This window comes from Phaenicophaeus curvirostris, chromosome 13, assembly GCF_032191515.1.
Source record: "Phaenicophaeus curvirostris isolate KB17595 chromosome 13, BPBGC_Pcur_1.0, whole genome shotgun sequence".
Taxonomy (NCBI): domain Eukaryota; kingdom Metazoa; phylum Chordata; class Aves; order Cuculiformes; family Cuculidae; genus Phaenicophaeus; species Phaenicophaeus curvirostris.
Window position 1 is genome coordinate 15605047 of NC_091404.1, and position 17039 is coordinate 15622085.

The 17039-nt window shown below is 47.2% G+C and overlaps 2 protein-coding genes across 2 annotated transcripts in view; one reads left to right on the forward strand and one right to left on the reverse strand.

Moving 5' to 3' along the window:
* Positions 1-14343, reverse strand: part of FGF13 (fibroblast growth factor 13) — a 290946-nt gene extending 276603 nt beyond the window's left edge. The window contains exon 1 of the mRNA XM_069867754.1: positions 14054-14343. Within this exon, the coding sequence (XP_069723855.1) occupies positions 14054-14180 (127 nt within the window). The 5' untranslated portion in view covers positions 14181-14343. The remainder of the gene's footprint in view (positions 1-14053) is intronic.
* On the forward strand, positions 785-16012 carry F9 (coagulation factor IX). The gene is made up of 8 exons (XM_069867753.1): positions 785-914; positions 3218-3381; positions 3683-3707; positions 5560-5673; positions 7379-7507; positions 9606-9844; positions 11959-12076; positions 15272-16012. The coding sequence occupies exons 1-8, from the start codon at positions 848-850 to the stop codon at positions 15817-15819; spliced, it is 1404 nt and encodes a 467-aa protein (XP_069723854.1). The 5' UTR covers positions 785-847; the 3' UTR covers positions 15820-16012.
* Positions 16013-17039: the final 1027 nt, after the last annotated feature.

The window sequence follows — 17039 nt, forward strand, 5'->3', positions numbered from 1 at the left end:
TTTTAAAATTTGTAAGTATCCCACCATTAAAAATGAATGGTTTCATATGAAAACCCACTATCTCATTTCTTTGTGAAAATCTGCTTTTTTTCCTATTTCATTTCCCCCATCTTCCCACTATTTTAGTCCACTCTTTGACCAGCATAGACTAGGAGCAGCCTGTGAAGCTGCCCTTCAGCCCAGAGCCAAAGCCAGCATTTTATCAGCACATCCCTACGCCAGCCCACCAAGTAGCAGATTCCTTCCTGTAGCCTCAACTACAGAACCTAGGAAACCTCAATGTGTTTCCAAGCTTTGCCCCAGCAGATGTGGGTAACGGACCAGACTCTCACTTCACTCCATCCAGGTTTTTAATTAACCTGCATGAGACCGTGCTGGCTGACACAGCCCTGCTCTGAGGGGGCCAGGTGCCCGAGAGAAAACATCACCTGTAGGGTCATCTTCAAGGGATGTGCTGGCTCTTTTGGGCATAACGTGGACCATGCTGAAGCCTTTGAAAATGCTGCTGTGGGCTTTTATATGGTCTGTTGGAAAATCCTGTGCATTGGAGAGGCTCACCAAAGCTGAACCTTGCGCCACACTCAGCCTCCTAAACATTGCAGGAATACCCTACAGGGCAGAAGATGAGCCCAAGGACTACAATCACCTATCAGATTTCTGGTACATGGACATGCCCTCTCATATAATACCCCTGCTGCCACTGCAAGGCTCACCAACAGCACATCTGGGGGCCTTAAATTAAAGGGTTACCCAGAATAAATAAACAAGCACTTGCACTTTGGAACTATTGACTGAGCTCCACCATCTGAACAATTTGTTAGCTAGAGGTTTGGGCAGTGGGAAGAAGATGGCAAATATCCTCCTCATACTCTCCATTTGTCTTCTGGGAGTTTGTCTTGGTGTTGAAAGAACAGGTAAGTTCATTTAAAACCTAGCAAGTCCTTCACTTTTGGGTGCAAGGGGTTACTGGCACAGGTAAAGGGACCGTTTGCCACTTGACAGTGAGACAGCTTGTGGAGTATCATAAGAGATGAGAGCTCAGGGGGTTGCTGCGTTTCATGGTTCCTCTCTTTAAAGCTCTGGTTCTTGGGAATGAAATAATAGTTTTTATGCTGATTTTACACAGAATGTGTCACAGGCATAAATTTTAAGAATTTTTCTTGAACTTGTTGCAGCTTTTAAGCTTTGGGAGCTTGATTCAGCCATTTTAGAATGCATGCACTGATACACAGAAGGAAAAAAAGGAGCAGAGAGCATTGCTAGTGGAGTAACATCCAAACCTCTTTGTATGCCATCACTTCGCCCTGGAGTACAAACAAGTACTCGTGTCCCTAAAACAGTCATTGGATTTGCCACTGTGAGAATTGTTTAAAACCAAACCCAGCGTGAATTTAACAAAGACAGTAAGATGCAGCCAAAATTGTAGACAAGACAGAGCAGTTGATGGATGTGGGCAATCACACATAGTAATGCAGGCTGTTGCTTGATTTATCTGTAGCAGCAACAGTTCCAGCAGAGGCTGGTTCACATCCAATGTGAGTACTTCTTTGGTGCAAAGCTGGCCTTTCTTCTTTCATTGTGAGTAACAGGTTAAAAATAAGATCTATTTCCAGAAAGCGTACTTAGCAATGAAAAGTGAGCAGAATCTCATATCGGTACCACCACCCACCCAGGTATACCTCCTAGAATATACTATAGTTCATGGGCAAGACAAGTCTTCCCCACAAGCCCTTAGCCCAGAAACCCATCTCAGTGTCTCAGATACTGGTTCAGAAGCTGGTAAGGCACATGTGAGTATATTCTTGGTTTGAGGATGGTTTCCAGACAGGGTGCATACCAAGCCTGTGACCCCATGGGGCCTGTAACCTTCAGTTCAGATCAAGTTTTGCTTGTAAAGCAGCGTGTGGGAACAGTAAGCAACTGCAAAAGCCTAGAGGGATCTGAGGGAGGCAAAGCTGCGTTCATTAAAATGAGTTCTCTCCATTAAATGCGTTAATAACAGACGGCACCTGGCACATCCCACTGGGAAGAGATGAAGGAGTGGGTCTAATACACCTGCCTCACCTCACACAGTGATTTGCAACTGTGCCTGCATCACGTTCCCTGGGTATTAAGCATATAGAAAGACCAACAGGGTTACAAAACAGGGCTGCTCCATCGTTCTCACCTGAGCTTTTTCTGCCCAGCTTGGGGACAAGCAGGAGGTTGCAGCCCATGCCAGGGAGGCTGAGCACCCCTCTGCCTCCAAGCTCTCAGGCTGTGGCTTGGCTGGGGAGGCTTGCTTAGGGGTGTTCATTCATATCACACTCATAAACCACAACCCTGCATCTGGGAGGGTATTGACCACCCCACGGGGGCTGCAGTGTTTGAAACAAGCCTGTCGTTTTCTCAAGTCAGTGCTTTACCGATCAATATCTACTGCCAAACCACTACACTAAGGTTGGAATTTTAGTGCGCTGCCTTTCATTTTTAAACAAAAATGCACCAGCAAAAGGAAGATAGAGTTGCAAGCTTGCTGTACGATAATTAAAAGCATTGTAAAAACAATTAGTTCAGATTCTTGCAGAGGGATCTCCTGGTGAAGGGGCTGGTAACATTGTCAGTGACGTGCGGTAAATCAGACCAACTCCCCCTGGGTGCACGAGCGTTCAACAAAACTGATCCTCTGTGGCTTTGGAGGGGCTGGGATCTGCTCTGGATCCAGAGAAGGAATTAGCTATGAGAAGTAACAAGCAGCTGGTACTTGCCTCTCCCTCTCCCTTCTGCTCCTTAAACCTCAGACAGGCCAGACCCACATGTGTCCAAACCCCTCCTAGTGCACAGCCCTCACAGAAGGACTTGTGTCCAGGGTGTCCACCAGCAGCTCCAAGAAGAGCATGTGGTGACAAAATCAGACGTGGCTGCAAGCGCTAAGGGAGGGTGGAGAGAGAGGAGAGGCTGAGGAGACAAATCAGGAAGCTCCTCTGGGCTAATAACATCCTTTTAAGAGTTGTGGGATAGGCAAAGAGTGCTTGGCAGAGGCAAAGGTCTCCAGGAACTGAGTCAAGAGGAAGCCCTGTTGGATGGCTACTGAAGCAAGGATGTCACTGCTGACCCTGCCAATAGGATGTGTGGCCCATCTGGGAAAGCATTCATGGTAGCACCATGACAGGACTGCACGTCCTTACACCCCTTCATGAGGGCTTCTCTCTAGACCCTATTTCTTTTCAAATTGCAGTTTTCATCGAGAACAAAGAAGCAAACTCAGTTCTGCATAGGCAAAAGCGAGCCAATTCAAACAGACTGGAAGAGGTTATTCCTGGGAACCTCGAGAGAGAATGCATAGAAGAAAAATGCAGCTTTGAAGAAGCCCGAGAAGTGTTTGAAAACACAGAGAAAACAGTGAGTATCGCTGCTGCAAAATGACAACATCTTGTTCCCTCCAGACTGCACCTCTACACCTTTCAGGTGAGGAGGCACAGAGAGGGAAGGACTGAACAGCAAGGGGAAAACCTGCAGGGGCCAAGTACAGCATCTATTGTGTTTTATTGTTATTCATGATCCATCAGCTGAGATTGAGAATTGCTTTAAAGATTTGTTGGTCACCATTGGGATTACAGAGTTGATTGTTTTCCTGCTAGTCTTCAGTCAGGCAGTGCCCAGATTAGAAATCAAGGGAAACTATTTTTTTTTTCCTTTGCAGATGGAGTTTTGGAATACATACATTGGTAAGAGTTGCTTTCTTCACGTTTAAAAACATAATATTCATCTCTTAATGCATAAGTAGCAGATGTTTATTGAAACAAATGTGTTCTAGCATTTTGAAACTTTTTTGTGACGCAGCAAGTCAGAATCATGCACCCTAGATCTTGTAGCCACCCACCCTGGGACTGTTCTATTTGTATACAAATCCCAAGCAAAAAAAAAAAAAAAGATTACTTAATATTTTCTTTCTTCAAGCAGCTTTTTTGAACAAACTTCAAAAACCTCAGAACAAAACCTGTTCATACAGACCACTGGACCCATTGACTCCAGGTCACACCCATGGCACTTAATTTCAGCTGCAGCACAGAGTAGAACACAACAGCAATAATGAACACCCCTCCAGCAAACAGAAAATACTCTTTTATCAAGCAGAGATCTCCAGTTAAGGCACAGCCTTCTGCAAGGAGAGTGTGAATTCCTGGAAATGCCATATTAAAGTGAAGCCTTAACATGATCATAGCAAACAGCTGTTTGCAATTCACAAATCCTTGCTTCTCCACCATCTACTTCTCCACTTTTAGCCTCCATCCCTAATGACTCCTCAGTTCCTTACCAAAAAGATTTCAATGCTCACTACAACATTTGAAACTAATTTTAAGGATGTTTCCATAAACGATCTTCTTTGTAGATTGCTGAGGCTCCCAGAACATCTCCCTTAAAAGCCTTACAAGATTCATATTAGTCAGTTCAGACTACAGAATAATAATAAAAAAAAAGTTATATTTCCATTGGAGGACTCTCCTCTGAAAAAAAAACAACTTACAAAACTCAACACTGCATTTGTTTTATTGCCACTGTAACCAACTAGCTGTAACAAAACCATGAATGCCACGTATTCCCCTATCATCCAAAGTGTCTGTTTTACTGTTCAGCTTAGAAGCTGCTGCTCCCAGCACGTGTGGACCACAGGAGCTCACCTCTTCCACAGCACCCAAGTGGCTCCAATCCCCAATTGCCCTCACCAGTCAGCAACAACAGCTGTGATCCACACCATATGTGCAAACCCTGAAGCCCTGCCTTAGAGAAGACAAAACCATTTTGGCCGTGTTTGGAAGCTGTCCTCTGTATTCCAGTCTGTTCCTCAAAGCACCACTAACAGCCATGCTTATTGGCAGGACACAAACACATCAAGACGTTCCCTTTCCTCCTAACTTTTACCTTACCATTTCAAAGCACACTTCCATGTAATTTAGCATCATGGACTTACTGTTCCAAAGTGTTAGGTCACTAGTTTTGCAATACTGGGTATTCTTATTAAAGCCTCAACTGTAGGTAGCTGTGAGAATAAAGATCCTGACATGTGAAGAAAAATCTAGAGCAGTTAATAGTGATACAAGGCTTAAGAAGAAAGAGCAATGACCAAGGCTCTCAATCCTACAACACACAGAGGTCTCCAAACCTTCAGAGAACAAAGATGGTAGTGTTAAAATAAAGATTAGGAAATCCTAACTCCCCTTGAGGAAGCAAACATTCTAACCTTGTCTGTCTAACTTACCCAAGACATGAGGTCATGTTGAGATGTTGCATGAGGGAGACTGAAAAGGGGTTTGGCTGAAACAAGCAGAATTAACCCACACAGGACAAGGATACATAATTAGGACTCTGAGTAAATCACTGCTGCTGTTACCCTACAACTGACGTTTGTTGTGCACTTGGGTGCTAGGATCTGACTTATTTTCCACTACAAGGAAGGAAGGTGTGGAGGCTCTTGCTCAGCTTTAACAGGAGACTTACACAGAACTAGGCTCCAGTGCTTGTCTGACACCAGCTGTGGTGGATGCTCATGTTCATTAATTCTCCTGTCTTCTCTCCAAGATGGAGACCAGTGCAACCCAAATCCATGCAAAAACGGAGCCGTTTGCAAGGACGCAGTAAGTTCCTATGTGTGCTGGTGCCCAGCTGGGTACGAAGGCAGAAACTGTGAGATAGGTATGTCGTGGGGGCTCAACTTGAGGTTGTTCTTCCTTACTTGAACTTCCATTGGATTAAAGTGGGCATAAAATTCATCCTACCCGAGGTCTGTTTCGGACACACCACACCTTGCTCTGCTGTAAGGCATTGTATGAATGTGTAAATGCAGCCCATTGGCAATGAGATTATAGGGGATGTGCCTAGAGATATAGAAGGAGATGTCTCCATCCTCTCCTGAACTCAGTGGAGCCCCAGCGCCACCTCCACTGAGCACCAAGCTGCTAGTTCTTACGCAGTGTTCAACTGAGACTCAGGATCAAGGTCTTTTGTTCCACACGCTGCAGCTGCCAGCGCAAATGTTGACATAGAGACCTTCCTTTATCTCCTCAGCACAAGCCTTTCCAGGGCTGCTTGTCAATCAAGGATGACGTGCTCACCTGCTGAAAGGAACAGTTTTCTACTGACCCTAACGGGGGCCCCTATGCTCTCAACTCCTCTCCTCTATTTCTCATGCCAGGCTGGGCTGCAGGTGCTGAGCAGGGCAGGATTACTGCAACCTCCTCTCAATGGCACTCTGCTAAATTCATGATTATAATTATCAGTAGAAACCTTGATTCTAAAGGCAAACAAAAGGCAAATATTTTCCTGATGGGTTGAGAGTGTATGAAAACCAAACAGCTGATAATTTAAGCAAGAGGGATATTCAGCTCTTATATTTATAATATAATCAGGGGCTGTGCAACTCGCATAATGTGCTAGACTCACTGCACTAATAAAAGATTCTCTTTCTAGTTGTGCTTCTGCTCTGGCAAGAGAGGAGCGTACGTTAAAAAGAGCATTTCAAAGCTGCATCAAATTTAAATAGTCTCATTGCAGATTTATCGTGGAAGTGAGACAGGAACAAAAATAGCAATAGAAGTGAGGCGTGAAAAGGAGCTCAGTAAAAATAGTAAATGATGGCATTAAAATGGCTACAGGAAGGGAGGTGTCCTTGAGGAAGTAGGAGTGGAGTTAATCTGCTGTGAATTTATTTGAAAACTGACTGAGAATTAGAAGTCTGCCTATGGATCAGTAGTTTCCTACCTCAAAGAGATGGTGCTCCCACCACAGAGGGGTGCAGGATGGGGTGGGAGAATGCACGGGCAGGACACAGGAATCTCACAGGGTGGGACCCATTTCATCAAACGTCCTGCTGAAATGGGTCTTCCACATCAGCCTGCGATGACTTATTGGTGTGTCAAGAAGAACATATGGCTTCACTTGAGGTTTTAAATTCAGAGCCCAGCGATAATCCCAGGACAAAGCCCTTCAGGGTTTGCTCCCATTTGACACATGACATTCTCTGCTAGCATCCACGCTGGGGCTGGATTGCCATGAGCACGGGGTGGGAGGAAAGCAGCACGACAGTGGGGAAATCACATGGCTCATAACCAAATATTTGCAGGAGTTTTTTGTGGTCGGGCTGCCAAATTTCAGAGAGCACACAGTTGTTGGAGGACAGAGGCTGCACCAGGGCTCAGCAGAACCTCTCATAGGGCCATTTCCTCAACCCACGTTCTTTCATTGTGGTTTGGAAGGAGGTCACTCTCCTTGCAAGCAAGCATGCATTTTCCATAGTCTGGAACAACCAGAGTGAGTTATAGGCTGAGTCCCAAGGCCCAACAAGTCTCTAATGGGTTGTATTTCAAAGGAGGTTTCACAGTTCTGTTTTAATTTCTTTCAGACTTCACTTGTGCTATTAAAAACGGAGGCTGCAAGCACTTCTGCAAGCACGACCCGCCACAGAAAGTTCAGTGTTCCTGTGCCTCTGGCTATAAACTTCATGAAGATGGAAAGTCCTGTGAACCTGCAGGTTAAATTTTAAAATATTTTTAAGAGATCTGGGTGAATTCAGCTACCATTTAGTTACTGATCCTACATCGAGGGTGTTCTGGAATTTCTTCAGAACAAAAGACAACCATCCTGACTGTAAATGTTCCCAATAGCCTGGCCATCACACAATATCTTGTAATTATCTGAGTTGGGTGGAAATAAGTGAAGCTTTATAGTGGTGCTGTCCTCCCAACAGCGTGTGTCTGCACGCAAAGACGCTTAATAGGAACTAGACTGTGGTTTAGCTGTCATATTAAGTGGGGTGGAGCAGAAATGCATTGCTTGAGATTACAACTTCATAAAGGACTAAAGAATAGTTGTTTCTTGTTATATTTCCCTACCTTGCTCTGCTCCTAGGCTGTTACACTATTTCTGAAGCGACAAGTGCAATTCTACCTCACCACAACATAGCAACTTGTCATGGACATCTCAGAAGCACATCTGTCAGAGCAAAGAGGAGATCTAATAGAGAAATATTTTGCCACCTAAGGTCATTTTAACATTTGATGCTATCATAGTTCTGACACCTGAGAGTAACACCTAAGCTAGCATGCAGGCTAGGTGAGATCATTTCTGAAGGCCTGATAGCTACAGCCAGGAACGGTATGAGCCCCTGAAAGTGCTGACTTTCAGCAAGCAGTGTAGGAAGTATCTTAGGCTGGGAGCTTTTCTGTTAACGGAGATCGCAAAGAGCTCAGGCCAGTGTTACCTAACATGCTGTATCATTTTCACTGAACCAGAAAGTTTTACTGTTAGCAACGCGCTCATCTTTCAGGTTGGGTAATTGCCCTTCCTGCAAAAGCTGAACTTTTGTTGGCTCTGAAACAGTCATTTTCCAGCCTAACCTCATGGGCAGTACTTCCCATCACTCAACACTTATTTAAGCCCTATTCTTAAAGCAGACTGCTTAAAAAAATATGTAATCTCAATAGGCCACGCTTATATCTGATTTTACACTAATGTTTGTTAGCACAGTGCTGTCAAAAGCTTTTCAGATTAAAGACAATGTCTGATGCTATTTACTGTATTGACTATCACGATCATCAGTAATTTGCTATGCACTGTGTAGGAGAGAAATGGGAAGAGCTTGTCTGAAATGAGCCTACAGATGAGATCTTCATTAACAGAGAAAACCTACAACCCTACTAAGAGTTTATTAATGTTTTCCTCACCTTGGTGCCAAGCAGGATTATCTGTACAATTGGCAGATATTATTTCCTGCCCTCTCCCAGCTGGACAGTTATTGTACTGGAGTTACTTGCTGTAGAAATGTCAGCCAAGCACCCCAGCTGCCCAACACAGAAAGCCTCCCAGGAACGCACCTCAGCATCCCGTGAAGTAAAGGCACAGCTGCCCTGTCCCGTCAGACATGTGCTCTCTCTCACAAGCTTTCTTCTTTTTAAAAGCTGTTCAGAATGCATTTCTAAAACCCAGAAACAACTTGTGCTTTTGCTGCTCTCCCATATTAGCAGTGCTGCTGCTCAAAGCCGCAGGAGCTGGTGAGGGGGCTGGAGAACAGGTCTTATGAGGAGCAGCTGAGAGAGCTGGGGGTGTTTAGCCTGGAGAAGAGGAGGCTGAGGGGAGACCTCATTGCTCTCTACAACTACCTGAAAGGAGGTTGTGGAGAGGAGAGAGCTGGGATCTTCTCCCAAGTGACGGGGGACAGGTTGAGAGGAAATGGCCTCAAGCTTCGCCAGGGGAGGTTTAGGCTGGACATTAGGAAAAAAATTCTTCATAGAAAGGGTCATTGGGCACTGGCAGAGGCTGCCCAGGGAGGGGGTTGAGTCACCTTCCCTGGAGGTGTTTAAGGCATGGGTGGACGAGGTGCTAAGGGGCATGGCTTAGTGTTTGATAGGAATGGTTGGACTCGATGATCCGGTGGGTCTCTTCCAACCTGGTTATTCTATGATTCTATGATTCAAAGCTGCAGGAGTCAGCCCGCAGCCTTGCACCTCCCGTGTTGGTCCCCAGATTGGTGCTGAGATGAGGCAGCATTTTTCTCCTTGCGTGCTCCTCTGATTGTTGCAACTCCCAGCGTGACACGCAGCCAGTCGTAACCGTGACTGTTTCTCTCCCAGTGCCCTATCCCTGCGGGAGGATCACAGCTCCTGAAGCGAAGAGTAAGCTCACCAGAGCCATAAACACCTTTGAGCACTGGAACATCACCACAGATGACCATGACAATGCTCTTGAGGAGGTGCTCGACAACGCCACAGAAAGTAGCACCATCGCCACTACGAAAATCACACCAATAATAAAGACGGGCACCCGGGTTGTGGGAGGATCAGACAGCATGAGAGGCGAGGTGCCTTGGCAGGTATTGGCTGTTTCCAGAGCTCTCCTGTAACTCCAGCAATCTGTCTGTCTATTCATTTCCTTCTGAATGCAGGATCGACTTACTTCTCCATACCCAAAGCCCATCTCTGAAGTTAGTTTAGCAATAGATCTCAAGTCTAACAGGAACACAGCTTATTTCTGTATATGGTTTTATGCCACAGGAAGAATACTTGCCTGGCCAGGGGTTTACCCTGGCAGAAGAGTCACAGGAAGGCCCAAAGGGTACAGGTTTGAGCTACAGCAAAAGATTCCCCAGCAGTCCATGAACTTACCAAGATTAAGCTGAAGGCGGAGGGCGGGGAGCTTTGCAAGGCAGAGTTTCACCAAGAACAGTGCAGCTCCTTTTTTGACTCCAACAGTTTCAACAGATCCATGACAATTTATACCAACAAAAGATCTGTCCTTGTGTGACTGCTACCAAATTCTACTGTTCTTTCTTTACCCAACCCACATACTATTTGCAACACCATAGTCATCCCTACCTCACCAAAAGCGACATCACAGACCAAGGCGGGTTGCAAAGAAACCTTCTCCAACCCACTGCTCTGCAAATACTTTAAAATCGTTGTCAAAAGGGAAGTTAGCTCCTAGCTTGAATCTTTTTCAAAGCCATCTACTGCCCTTAAATTCTATTCAGGCTTCAGTGAGCACAGAAACCTCAGCAGCTGAGAGTGCAAAAATAATAAATTCAGATGAGGTTTTAGGAATGGCACATGTCTTTCAGTTGCAAGCTATGGTACAGACTGACACTGGTGATGTCAATTAAAAGTTGCCTACGCAGGGACGTAAATGCCCATTCATGCAGATCAGCCGATCCCTCTACGTCCTCCAAGGGAGCGAAGCAGTGAGTAGATTGTACATAGAAAGGTCAGGAGCAGGCATCTGCCCTCCATTTCAGAGCTAAAGAAGACAGGAATGTGTTGGGGACAAACAGCGCCACCAGAAGCAGTAGCAGGAGGTTTGTTGGGAGGTCACATTTTGTGAACGCAGAGGCTGTGCTGCTGCCCTAGCCACACGGAGGTGTCCTGCCCAGCCTTTTGTGGGGCTAACAGTGTGTGATGCTGGCACCTGCCATGCATTCACAGAGAGTCAGAAGGAGAACCAAGAAGTTAAATATGGGAAATCAATATCTGTAAAGAAGATAAATTCACACTCTAAAGCCCACCAAGTCTAGCTAGTTGGCTGTACTTGTGGAGATCTTCACCTCACCCACTACCCTCTGAAAAAAAAAACCTTGATTGCCCTTTTGCTAGCTGGTAAACGAAGATGGTCAACCTGCTGGGGCTGAGGTAGAAGCCAGGAGGGTGCTATGTTCCTCCCTGGGGCTTGGGAGCAGTTTTGGGGTTCAAATGCCAGAGAAAGAACCTATAAACTATGCCTTTGTCTTGTCTCACCCCCACCAGCAGCCTGCGCTGCCCTCCCTTGGCAAAGCCCCAGCGGGAACCGGGGAAGGGGGTCCCTCCAAGCGTGGAGATGCTCCGGTTCATCACCGTGGAGCTTCATCCTTTTCATTATGGATATTGAGCTCCCTAAAACACAGCCGCCTCTGCCTAATGAGCCATCAAATGAGTAAACGCATAGAAAGTACGAGGCAGATAGATGGTGAAGAGCCACGTCACGTGAAAGGAATGAAAGGGGTGAATTATAAAGAAATCCTTCTTTAAAACACAATCCATCGACTCAGCTGATCAACTTAATTAGAAGTTTTAGTGTAAGGGATGTCCTGGCTCATGCTCCATGAGTGCTGAAGCAGTTAGAGGCCTAAACGAAATGGGTAGTTAAGATTTCATCCCTAGTTAAGACATAGTCACTGGCAACACATTTTTAGGAGGTACTTGTATTTTGGATGCTCTGAGTTTTAGGCTGAGGTTTATCTTCAGGGCTGGCAGCAAAGCAGGGAGAAGTGTGATGGGGCAGTAACCTTTATGGCAGAGCAGGAGATGGAGGGGCAGGGACTCCCCAAAGAGAAGCATCTGGGTCTATCCAACTTACATGCAACCAGTCTTGCAGCCAAAGAAAACCCCGACATCCCACACTTTTTTTCCCCACCAATCTTCACAAGCCCACAGCTGTGGTTTCCTTTTGCTCCCACAGGTTCATCTGCTGAACAGCAATGGTGTGGGCTTCTGCGGCGGATCCATCATCAACGAGAAATGGGTAGTGACAGCAGCTCATTGCCTGCAGCCAGGAGCTGATATCACTGCTGTGGCAGGTGAGTAGTTCAGGCATCATCAGGGCCAGCACAGGCAAGGGATATAGGACAGAGCTTGCACTGAGCAGGTACAATGAATTGCCCAGAAACCCAGGACCCATTCTATCACCATGGGCAAGCAAGACAACACAAGTTCCTTTAGAGCATCGAGGTCCCAGACGGCAGCATTTCAGCAGCCTCCTCTCTGCAGGTACCGCCACCTCCAGCTAGAGCTGCGAGCTGGGTCTGGCCTCGTTCCCAAAGCCATGGAACTGCTGGACCACATTGTAAACGCAGTTCAACCCAGCCACAGGGAATCTCACCTGAGCCAGAGAGAACCCCAAGCTGCTTGGCTTTTGCCTCACGGACTTCAGTTAAGATGCTGCCTCATGAGCTGGTGTGATGGATTTTTGTCTCCGCTGGCCATGTAGGACTTCATTAAGGATTTCTGCTCTTCTTGGTGGGGGTCACACTAAGTTTTCTTGCAACTCTCTCAGAGTGGATTCAGGTAGCTGGTGTAATAGGGGCACCAGCAACCTGACTAACTCCTTGTAAGGAGAAGAATATTACTTTTTCTCTTGAATTCTTTTAGAATTAAATATGTTTTATGCATTGGCATAGAGAAATCAGGCTAGGACGTGGCAGTGTGCTTGTACAGCAGGGTCTCCAGGGAGTTAGGCAGGGGCAGCGTGGCCAGACCGCACAGCAAGTGCTGCTGCTGCTTTACAAAATAAACGTATCTCTGCTTGAAAAATTGTGATCCCCCTGACTCTTGTTACCCAGCTGTTCCAGACTGCCTGGTAGGCAGCCTGCTGATAACTCACTGCAGGCCCTTGGCAAGCATCATAGTGCCGTAGTTCACAGCTGTGTCAGAATCAGCTTCCCCAAATTATTTGTTTCTCCCTTGTATGAGTATCTGGTATAGAAGGGTTACACTGGTAGGTACTGGAGCAGAACACGGATATGGTTAGTAACTGCTACAAGCAGCACTGAGAGGAAGCACGGAAGAATTACGCTTTCTGTTTAAACACTATGAAATGTATTAGTGTCAAAAATGACATTCTACCTGAGACCTGAAGCACTGACTTCATATCTACAGAAACAAACTCATCAAGAGGGTTTCAGCTGCACCTTCATCTTCAGTGTTAATGTGGCTGAGCTCCTGGGTGTGCCTGGCCAGTCCCTGGAGACCAAGTGCCATGGGGCTGAACACCACCTGCCCAATGCTGGCAGGGTGAGTCTCACAGCTTTCAAACAGCATTTTTTTTTGCTTTCTACTTTGAGGCAGTTTTGCCTGAGAGCCCAGCGCAAAGCTAAGCCTTTTACCTGCTAACAGGAGAAAGTACAAAATGCCTAATGCAAAACCAGCATCCCCCAGAAAAGCGCATTTCCACTTAGAGGTTCTGGGTTTTTTGCGTCTGCATGCAAACTGCCTCATCTTTCAGGCTCTCTCCTGCATGTCACACCTCCCTCCTTTTGGGATACTTTATCAGCCAGCTACACTTACACCACTCTGCAGCCCTGGGTTTCCAGGGCAGGATCTGGACAGGCAGCAAGAAAGCAAAACATGAATTTGCAGAGCTTCAGAGACTATTCAATTTGTACCTGCACCACATACACTGCATGGGCAACATATGAGTCCTTCACATCCATTCATATTAAATGTTCAGCTTTGCATATACTATCCTAGGAGGCCCAACAATTGATAGCAGGGAGTAGAAGAAGCATTCCCCTTCCCTGTCTTTGCCTCTCCACGTTCATCCCTGAAGCTTATTTTCAGGTCCCCAGCAATAGTAAGCAGCTGTAGTATAAGAAAAACCTTCTGAAAGTCTCCCCCACATCTGTCTTACATTTACAGTGTAGAAACATAGCCTGCAAAGAAGCTGACATTCACACTCTGCTGCAAAAAAAAACTCACAAGAGCACATAGCAGTACCAACCACCAAATCCGCCTTCGTCAGGCACCAGCATTAATGTGAACACAGAAAGCTGCCTCACCTCTCTCGCTGGGCTCTGTGTCGCTCCTCAGAGGCAGATGCAGCAGACACAGGACACTGCCAGGGCCACGAGCACTGCAGATACTGTTTAGAGGAGATCGTATATTCTGGAGATTACAGCAAAGCATGTAGAAATACCGCAGCAGGGGTTAAACACATCCTGCGCCTCTTGGGCTGCGAGAAAGCAAGCAGGAAAAGTCATCCTGCTCTCCAGCCTTCAGCACAGCCAGTTCACAGGCAGGAGAGAGAATTCAGCTACAGATCCAGACGCTGCCCATTTGCTAACCCCAGACCACAGAACATTTTCCCTTCCCTCTACCTGTTACACAAGCTGGGAGGGGAAGTAATCAGCTGCCAGCAACTCAATCACAAGAGCCTGAAGCTGCCGGCAGCTCCCTGTAATCGCCAGCAGCTGAGCCTCGTGAAATCACCAGCAGCTGAGCCTCGTGTGGGTGGCAGGGTCCGCTGGGCACCTGTGAGCATCAGGGCTGTGGGGGTAGCGTTTTGTGGGGGTAGCCATTCTGCTCATGGCTGTGTGGTTTTGGAAAAGGGAAGGTCAGGTTTCTTTTCACTCTTTGATGACCTGTTTTAAATGAAGATTTTTTTATTCTAGAGGCTTTCCCCCCTTTGAAGTTAGGGCAATGTCATCCTTACTTATCCATGAGGGTGCTAAACTCTGAGAAAGAGGTACGTTGCTACCAACCTAATCAACAGTATCTGGACCTTTGGCACTTGATCAGCTGGTGCATGCCTGGTTTCATATAGAATCATAGAATCACCAGGTTGGAAAAGACCCACCGGATCATCGAGTCCAACCATTCCCATCAATCACTAAACCATGTCCCTCAGCACCTCGTCCACCCATCCCTTAAACACCTCCAGGGAAGGGGACTCAACCCCCTCCCTGGGCAGCCTGTTCCAGTGCCCAATGACCCTTTCCATGAAAAATCCGTGAAAAAAAAAAAATATCTGGTGGTCCAGATCCTGCTGGCTGTGGGGAGAGAGGAGGTGACGCTGAGGAGGAACTTCAATGCCCTTTGACAAGCAGCAAGCAGCCTAGCCAGCACCAGGCTCAGAGCAGCCTAAGGGCTGAGGTGTGCGGCGCTCGTCCCTTTGCAGCCACCTGGCCGTGGTGGTCTTACATCAGGATGGCATCATCAGGGTATGGTCCCTAGTCCTGCCACGCAGGGGTGATCTCAAGCGATGCTTGTCTCTGCAGGTGAATACAACACTGATGAGGAAGACAACACGGAGCAGCAGCGTAAGGTGGTGAAAATCCTTCCCCACCCCACATACAACGCCACAATCAACAAGCACCACAATGACATCGCTCTCCTGGAGCTGGATGAGCCACTCAGATTCAACAGCTACGTCACCCCAATCTGCATCGGCAGCCGGGAGTTCACCAATGCCCTGCTGAAGCACGGGACGGGGACAGTGAGTGGCTGGGGCAGCACTCTCTTCCGCGGGCGGCCGGCCACCATCCTGCAAGTCCTCAAGGTGCCCTTCGTTGACCGGCCGACCTGCCTCAAGAGCACCTCAACCACCATCCTGCAGAACATGTTCTGTGCAGGCTTCTCGGCTGGGGGCAGTGACACCTGCGGCGGGGACAGCGGAGGTCCCTACACCACTGAGATTGAGGGCACCTGGTTTCTCACAGGGATCACCAGCTGGGGTGAGGAATGTGCCAAGCCAGGTAAATACGGCATCTACACCAGGGTCTCCAAGTACATTAAGTGGATAAAGGAAAACACGAGGCTTACCTAAGCCATGGGAGGTTCTGCCACGCTGGGGAGTGGACTGGTTCATTGAAGGGAGACCATAACAATCTAGCTGTCTTTCAGAAATCATTGCAGTTGAATAAACATTTCTAAATTAACTAATTTCTGCTCTTGGAAGGCAAAAGTTTAAGAACGTAGCAGAAATGTGGTAATAAGGAAATAAAAAGCCTTTTTAATTATCCATGACTGCTTTCCTGAATGCACTAGAGCTGCTGAAAGTGGGTAAGTCCTCAAATCTTCAGCGTGGAGTCTGGTGTGGATGAGCTTTGGCATGGACCACTGTGCCACCAGCATGCCCATAGCTGTCACACAGTACCACGAGCAAGGGGAGCCCAGAAGGTGCTGCTGTCCCTGTGCTCCCCAGCAGATGCAGCTCAGGCACCAGCGTCCAGCATGGTCCCTGTAGCAGGAGCCCGCAAGGGTGGTGAACACACAAAGCATTGCACCCCCAAACCCTGCTCAGCCAGACTTTTTCACGTAAGTCAGGCTGAGATGGATCATGAGCAGAAGGAAATGCACCTTCTTCTTTTGGACTGCATGAACTGGTTGTTTAAGTGACCTAAAACCTCTATAACACTCATTTAAAAGCAGTGGCAGACTTCACACTAATGATTTCTGTGGAGTCTTGTTAGGATTATAAAGAGAACTGCTCAGTGTTCATTACCTGTCCTTGTCTCTGCATTAATCGCGTTATATTAGAGACTGGAGCCATGGATGATGCTGGTGGTGATGGAGATGGTGCGTTGCCTCCTCCAGACAAGCTTGCAGGCTGTCCCCTGAGCACAGGCAGCCCAGCACATCCTGATGTCTGGTCTGAGCCGGTGGGAAAAACCTTGCTAGAAGTGCCTGCTCCATGCATGGAGTGAGCACGGGGAAGGAGAACCAGCGTCCCAGGGAAGGCTATGCCGAGCAGAGGTCCTGTGCTGGGCTGCCTCCAGCAGGCTTAATTCAGTTCCCAATTTCCAGGGAAAGGAATAATCCCAGATGTGGTTACGTCTGATCAGTGCTGGTTTGTCTCATCTCTCCTCCCATGGAAAACTGTAGGGGCGCACCGGGAACCAGTGTGGCCTTTAGGTACTGCACCTGGGCAGCTCACACACAGGTTTTACCAAGCTGCAGGCACTGCGCACAGGACCACAGCACGTTCCCAAAGGCAGAACCCCAGTGACAAGGGTCTCCTCCCTCCCAGCAGGCGAGATGTGCCCC